The 8,010-nt window shown below is 42.7% G+C and overlaps 1 protein-coding gene across 5 annotated transcripts in view; it reads left to right on the top strand.

Moving 5' to 3' along the window:
- The window catches only part of MFSD13A (major facilitator superfamily domain containing 13A), a 36,874-nt gene extending 28,871 nt beyond the window's left edge, over nt 1-8,003 (top strand). For all 5 annotated transcript variants that reach the window (XM_069980200.1, XM_069980201.1, XM_069980198.1 and 2 more), the window contains 3 exons: nt 1,369-1,540; nt 2,733-2,926; nt 5,422-8,003. In XM_069980200.1, the coding sequence (XP_069836301.1) occupies nt 1,369-1,540; nt 2,733-2,926; nt 5,422-5,675 (620 nt within the window). In that variant the 3' untranslated portion in view covers nt 5,676-8,003. The remainder of the gene's footprint in view (nt 1-1,368; nt 1,541-2,732; nt 2,927-5,421) is intronic.
- Nucleotides 8,004-8,010: the final 7 nt, after the last annotated feature.

Consider the following 8,010-nt stretch of genomic DNA (forward strand, 5'->3'; position numbering starts at 1 on the left):
GGTCTAGGTTGTTGGGATAAATGTGGGCCAATGAAGCAATCTAATTCTTAAGGTGCATAGATTATTGGTGCATTTACACAGAGATTTATCTGACAGATTTTTTTAAGCCAAAGCCAGGAACAGACTATTAACAGGGGACATGTCATAAAGGAAAGACTGAGATTTCTCCACTACTCAAATCCATTCCTGGCTTTGGCTTCCAAAATCTGTCAGATAAAATCTCTGTAAACGCACCATTTTTTGCGTTAAGAAAAAAACAGATTTATCACAGCATCTGACGCATTCATAGACTGTCCTGTCCTTGTTTTAGACCAACCATTAGTTGGCTTATAGTTGGCCAGAATCTATGGAGAAATTGATCTTATAGTAGTTTGGTAGGTGCTTATCTTTTAACATGACTGCGTGGATGAGCTAAACTCTTAAGTGTTTTAATGTCCCCGGAATTTCGCAGTATGTCCGTGCACACGTCCGCACGCCTTTCCGCCGGCTCCATAGACACCATTCTATGGGTCGGCGTATTCCGCTATCCGCCGAAAGAAGTGACAATGTCCCTTTTTTTTTTATTGTAAAGTTGCTGTGTTTTTCTAATTCTAGAAAACCCTTTAAAGGGGTACTCCGGCAAAAAAAAAAAAATCAACAGGTGTCAAAGTTATACAATTTGAAAATTAATTCTATTTAAAGATCTCAAGTCTTCCAGTACTTATCAGCTGCCTTATGTCCTACAGGAAGGTGTGTATTCTTTCCATTCTGATAAGGTGCTCTCTGCTGTCACCTCTGTCCATGTGAGGCACTGTCCAGAGCGGTATCAAATCCCCATAGAAAACCTCTCCTGCATTGGACAGTTGCTGGTAGGACATACAGCAGGTGATAAGTACTGCAAGACTTGAGATTTTTAGAAGTAATTTACAAATCTGTATAACTTTCTGCCACTAGTTAAATTGAATTTTTTTTTTCTGCAGAGTACCCCTTTATTAAATACTTCCCAGTCTGACACGGTGCTCTCTGCTTCCACCTCTATCCTGAGCAAGGAAGGTTTTCTGGTTCAATGTTTTTATTAGGTTTTTTAAGAACAAATTACAAAAGAGAAAATCTATAAGCATTGAAGGTTTTCTATGGGGATTTGTTACTGCTCTGGACAGTTCCTGACATGGACAGAGGTGGCAGCAAAGAGGAGTGTCATACTGGAAATAATACACCACTTCCTGCAGGTCATACAGCAGCTGATAAAAACAGTAAGGTTGACATTTTAAATAGAAGTAATTTTTAAGTCTGTATAAATTACTGACACCACACATGGTTGCTGGTTTTTATATGTGAGATCAATATTAGCAATTGTATAGTAAAGCCTGTTTTTTCTCCATTCCTCAGGTATTTCCTATATTGCTCCACATTTAAACAACATGTATTTCCTCTCTCTATGTCGGAAGTATGGCGTTTACAGTGTTGTGCGCTGGCTGTTCATCCTCAAGCTGGCTCTCAGCGTCGTCATGCTTCTAGCCGGGCCGGACCAAATTTATCTACTTTGCATCTTTATAGCCAGGTTTGTGTCTCACATGGTGTGCCATGGGGACTGTATGGCAGCCACACAAGAAATGACCTGCCAACATTTATCTTGATATACTGACGAAAAGCATATATAATATATATCTCACTAGTGTATACTGCTACCATAGAGATTATAGGGTGAATATACATATAGGGTTGTCAACATTGACCCCCCCCCCCCCCCCCCCCCCCCCCCCCCCCCCCCCCCCCCCCTTGAGAGACATCAAAATATTGTCACTTTTTAACTGTGCCTATAAGGGTATGTTCACAAGAATAGCACTGAGGCTGCGCTGTATACTGACTGGTCTATGCCGACATAAAGCTACTATCTGATTATGTCAGCTTGGACCTGCAAGTGAAGGCTGGGGAACAAGGAAACAGAACACTTTTTTTTTTTTTTTTTTTTTTCTTTTAAAGAACCCAAGGTAACTTTTTTTAAACATTCTACTCTTATAATGCATTTACACAGAGAGATTTCTCCTATTTTCAAATCCATTCCTGGCTTTGGCTTCAAAAATCTGTCAGATACATCTGTCTGCGTAAACACACCATTACTAACAGTATATCTGGGTAGGGGTAGTGCAGTGCTACACATTTATTCACTAAATAACACACATTACAAAGTCATACGTCTTTCCTGTGTTCCTCCCACCCCCGGAAGTGTGTTGCATTATACTCCAGAATTACTGTCGACCCCAGCTGTCATCTTGGGACAATGACATAATCTTCAAGAGGCCGGCGGGACCGCTCCAGCCTCCCTCTGGCGCGTCATCAGCTGCTCAGCCACGATTGGCTGGAGCGGTCCGGCCGGCCTCCTGAAGATTACGTCATTGTCCCAAGATGGCGGCCAGGGTTGCCAGTAATTCGGTGAGTATAATGCACCACACTTCCGGGGTGGGGGGAACACGGGGAAGGGGGCTATTCACTTAAATAACACACATTACAAAGCTGTATAGCTTTGTAATGTGTGTTTAGTGAATAAATGTCGAGCACCGCACTACGCCTTTAACAATATTCCAGCATTGTTGGTGCCCTGGAGGTGACTTGCCACAGCAGAAGCCTTCACTTGGTTTGGTTTCCATTTAAAAGTGATATTATTTTCTATGGTTTTCTGTGTTGCTTCAGCTTGGTTGAGGGCTTAACACAGTCCATGCCATTAAGCACAATGCATCCTCCTTTCTTTACAGCAACCGTGTTTTTACTGAAGGGACTTGTAAACTGCTGAACCTGGTGGTCACTGACTTAGTGGATGAAGACTTCGTTCTACACCGCAGAAAACAGGCGGCCTCTGCGCTGATGTTTGGGATGGTGGCTTTGGTAACCAAGCCAGGCCAGACGCTGGCTCCCCTTATTGGTACATGGCTGCTATGTGTCTATACAGGTAAATCGGTAACAGCACAATTTTATTAAAACATTATGCAGTTTCTGAATATTAAAGGGTAACTATCAGCATGTTGGATAAACCTAACCTGTTAAAGCCTCCTATTGTGCATGAGGCGCTGACTATGCCTCATACATTCATCCTTGACGCCGTTCCCATGCAGTTTTTGTAATCCTGTGTCCAGTCAGGTCGGTTGGAGCACTGCCTCCAGATCACTGATCCGGCCCGCTTCACTGTTGATCAATAGAAGGGGTGGGCCGGCCGGGGGAGGATTGGCACTTTGAAGCACTTCCCCTCCCCCAAACAGCCTTACCGGACGCAGGATTACATTAAAACTGCATGGGAATGGCGCCAAGGATGAAAGTTAGAGACCTGCCTCCACACACCTTGTGCAATAGGGAGCTATAATCAGGTTAGATTAGTCTAACCTGCTGATAGTTCACCTTTAATGGAAATGTGTCACTTTAATCCGGAAAAGAAAATTTGAGTCCGATACAAAAACTTGTTCTTTCATTCTAATCTGTTTCTATTTTCTGACTTTAATTTTTTTTTCTTACACTATTTGTACATTGTTATGGCGGCTGCCTTATTGCCCCGACTGTTTTTAACAGCCTTTAGTGACATGCTCTACTGCAAGACTCATGGACATAGATGACAATTGACACTGTCCCCTTGAGCTGAATATGAAACATTACTAATAGAGATGAGCGAATCGGGTTCGAGTCCATCCGAACCCGATTGTTTGGCATTTGATTAGCTGGGACTGCTGAACTTGGATAAAGCTCTAAGGTTGTCTGGAAAACATGGATACAGCCAATGACTATATCTGTTTTCCACATAGTCTTAGGGCTTTATCCAAGTTCAGCAGCCACCGCTAATCAAATGCCGAACGTTAGGGTTCGGATGGACTCGAACCCGAACCTGGTTCGCTCATCTCTAATTACGAAGCATGCTATGTGACCTTTGTAAAGGTCATTCCACAGGGAGCAACTATTGTCTTGTATTTATGTTGTCTACCTACTGGTGTCACATGATGCTGCAATGCTGTACAGATCACTTTACAGCAGCCTTCTCTTATCACCACAGACAACAGGAAGCCTCAGCTTAGTTTTATCCCCCATGGTGAGAATGAAAGATCTATGGATTATTTTATAATATAGATAGAACAATGGAAAATGTGAAAAAATATCACAAAAACATTTTAACAAACATTTTTAAAGAATTTTTGATGTTAATCATTTTCTGATGACACATTCCCTTTAGGGTGCCTTCACACCTACCGTATCGCAGCAGAAAATCCGCTGCGGATCCGCAGCAGATTTAACTGAATGAATGAACACAGCATTAAATACGCACTGTCAAATCCGCTGCGGATCTGCTGCGATACGGTAGGTGTGAAGGCACCCTTAAAGAGGATGTACCACCAGGTACGTCCTCTTTAACCCTGACACGGGGATAGAATGTTGCCGTGACGGGGAAGCCGGTGCCGCAGCCTGGTTCCCCTGTAAGGCGCCATTCTTTCCACGGTTACCGGACGGTGCTCAAGCACTGGAGGTAGGCCGACCCGCCCCCAGTGGGGGGGAATTCCCTCCCCTCTATGACGCGGCTCCTTTAAAATCAAAGGAGCCCCGTCATAGAGGGGAGGGAATTCGCTCCCACTGGGGGCGGGCTGGTACCAGTGGAAAGAATGGCGCCGTACAGGGGAACCAGGCCGCGGTTCAAAAAATGGACCGAGGCACAGTCTTCCCCGTCACTGCGCCATTCTATCCCTGTGTCAGTTTAAAGGGAACCAATAAGCCCATCTGAGCTGATATGGTTCCCTTGAGCATTGTATGAAGCACCTGGAGGGGCCCCGGCACGTACCGGCCGCAGCAGGTGCTTTATAACGGAGAAAATGACTTTTATTCCCCGGTTCGTGACTAGATACGAGCGGGGAAGTAGTCATGGTGGGTGGCTCCCCGCTCGTATCTAGTCACTGCGCTCTGCCTGTCAGCGCGCTCAGAGGGGATGATTGACAGGCAGAGAGGCCAGTAACTGACCTCTCTGCCTGTCAATCATCCCCTCTGAGCGCGCTGACAGGCCGAGCGCGCTGACTAGATAAGAGCGGGGAGCCACCCACCATGACTACTTCCCCGCTCGTATCTAGTCACGAGCCGGGGAATAAAAGTCATTTTCTCGTTATAAAGCACCTGCTGCGGCCGGTACGTGTCGGGGCCACTCCAGGTGCCTTATACAATGCTCAAGGGAACCATATCAGCTCAAATGGGCTGATTGGTTCCCTTTAAAGAGGATGTACTTAGTGGTACATCTCTTTTTTTTTTTTTAAGTTAAAAAGTTGTGTGTCACCAGGTTTCTACTATCCTATAGCAGAATTAGGCCTGGGCTACACTGACTTTTTGTAGTGGTACATCATTACTCTACAGCTCTACAGTTATATTACTATATATGTGTGTTGGAAAGCACAGGAGGAGACTCACACATTTATTTGGTTGTAGGATATGACATCTTCCAGCGAGATGCAATGAATAACATCAATACTGAGCTGCAGATGGATCCAAGCCGTGTAATGACAGCCACTCTCCGCCAGGGATGCTTCTATCTCCTGGTATTTATCCCTATCACATGTGCGCTCCTCCAGATTGTTACCTGGTCACATTTTACTCTGCGCGGAAAGCGTCTCTTGGCAGTTAAATCATACCGCCAGACTCTGCCTCAAAGTGTTCTTCCTCAGGATGTAAAAAATATTTGAAGGACTGTACAGAAGACCCAAAAGTGACTTGGTAATCCTTCCATATTGGTATCATAACATGGCACAAGGTATGAGAACACAGCACATGTCTGACCTACGGCATTGAACATTAACGGAAAAACCTGACATTCTTTACTGACTGACGCTCCAAAGGGAAATGTGGGCAAAATATAAGAATCAATGATAATACATCAAAGGGGGCAACGTTACTCCCACATCTCCGTCTGGAGGCTTTCCATTCCATTATAGTAGAAAATTTGAAAGGTATGCCAAACCCTAAAATGAATGAGGGAATGAAAAACAAAATTCCCATACTTAGCCTTGCAGAAATCTGGCACCCAATTGGCATAGGTTATGAGCTTTTAAAGTGTCATCTACCCCTGTCTGTTTCTATTTTTTTTTTTCTGGGGCCCCACTGAGTGTACCAAACTTGAAACCTGGTTTCCATTGCAGATAGAAATGGAAACCCTTGAATTTCTTTTTAGTCTTAAGAAAAAAAAACTTATTTTTTTTAAAGTAGGGGCCACAGCTCCCCCTGCATAGTATTAGACTTTAAGCATAACATGATGGATAATTTCTATGGACACACTGTTCTCACATATTGTGCTAGAGTATCTCTTAAAATCCGCTTAAAAGATTGTTCATGAGAGAAGATAGAAGGGCTGGAGGTGCTTTCAGACAGCTTTTCTTCACTGTGAATGAGACAGAACATCCTGCACTATATGGGGAAACAAGAAGGCAGTAGAAGAGAAACTAAGCAAAATTTTAGTGAAGAGATTGTTATGCACATAAGTGGTTTCCGTAGTCTTTATGCCTGCTGCATACTGACTATACATTGGAGTAGGATTGCTTTGATGGCTGAAGGTAGGTTGTATCTCAGCTAAAGGTATATAGTAAGTGACTCTGCATCTGACATTAATATATACATTAATTTTAGCTGCCACTTTGTACCATGACAATAACAATAATGTTGGCTGTATCAGCTCTAATAATGGTGGCATCAATGTGACTAATTACATGCTTTTTTTTTTTTTTTTTTTAAGTCCTATGAAAGCCTATATTGGGTATAGGCTTGTGAAGCCAACAGAATTTTTATATTTTATTCTGTAAATCTGTATTTTATGGCAGTGTTGGTTCACACTGCGTTTTCAGCATGCGTTTAACGCATCCGTTTTTTTTCAAAAAACGCATGAAAAACGGATTGCAAAAAACGGATTCATTTGTGTGCATCCGTTTTTCCATTGACTTCCATTATAAAAAAAAACGGATTCGTTTTTTTGACGGACCAAAAAACATTGCTGACCCTATTTTTCTGGACGTTAAAAAAAGGATCCGTTAAACGGATGCTGAAAACGCAGTGTGAACCTAGCTACGAGGTAGAAGCTGCTCCTTTGTGTAAATTCTGTCAGTCAGCAGAATGCCCTGTTACCTGTCATCAAGTCATGCTGTTGGGCTAAGCAGAGGCTAAATCTTAGAAACAAGCTGTAAAAGACAAACATGGCCACTTTAGTTTCCACACACAATTAAACTGTAAATGAATTCCACCAAAACACTGCCAACTAAACTGGGGTACCACTTTCGGGCAGAAAGACTTGGCTTGTGTTACTTTTTTTTTTTTTTTTTTTTACTTTTTATCACCATAGTTGTAGATGGTAAGAAAGGAATAGCATTAACAGCATAGCAGCCAGTGTTGGCACAAATCGAATTGATATTAATGCAAATCCAATTCTGGTGCTTTCTGCTCTTTAGCCAGGAAGCCCTTTCTATAAGTAAAAGACTGAGTTTATAAGGGTTTTCCAGGACTTTTTCATTTAAACAATTTTTTTTTTTTATCCTCCATCACTAATCAGCTGTTGGTAAGAGCTGCAGCACCAACATACATAATACAGTAAGGTCTATCCTGGCTATCAATAATAATGATAATAAAAGGTCCCAGGAAGTGGTCAGATCTGCCTGCTCCAGCAAGGCTCTATTCACACACTAATGTTCTGGTCAGTTTTTTATTATACTTTCTCTCTGCAGCTTTCCTCCTTAGTTTTGGCATACATATATACTGACCGCAGTAACAGTGTGAATGAGCCAGTTTGCTGTGCAGCTTGCTTATATGTGAAAGTTTGTTTTTTTTTGTTAAATCTTAATCAATAGACTGTGACCAATGCAAATCATGAAGTGTACTTGGTAAATTGTGCTATTTCCAGATCAGCCGTGTGAATGTATATACCTCATTTCATCTCAGGACCTGTATTGTACAGTTGGGGACCAGCTGTGTCACTGCCATGTTCACATGTGAGTCATGATTTGCCATACAATAAAAGTCTATTTTCTCCAGTGCAGC

The sequence above is a fragment of the Dendropsophus ebraccatus genome, chromosome 8 (assembly GCF_027789765.1).
Source record: "Dendropsophus ebraccatus isolate aDenEbr1 chromosome 8, aDenEbr1.pat, whole genome shotgun sequence".
NCBI lineage: Eukaryota > Metazoa > Chordata > Amphibia > Anura > Hylidae > Dendropsophus > Dendropsophus ebraccatus.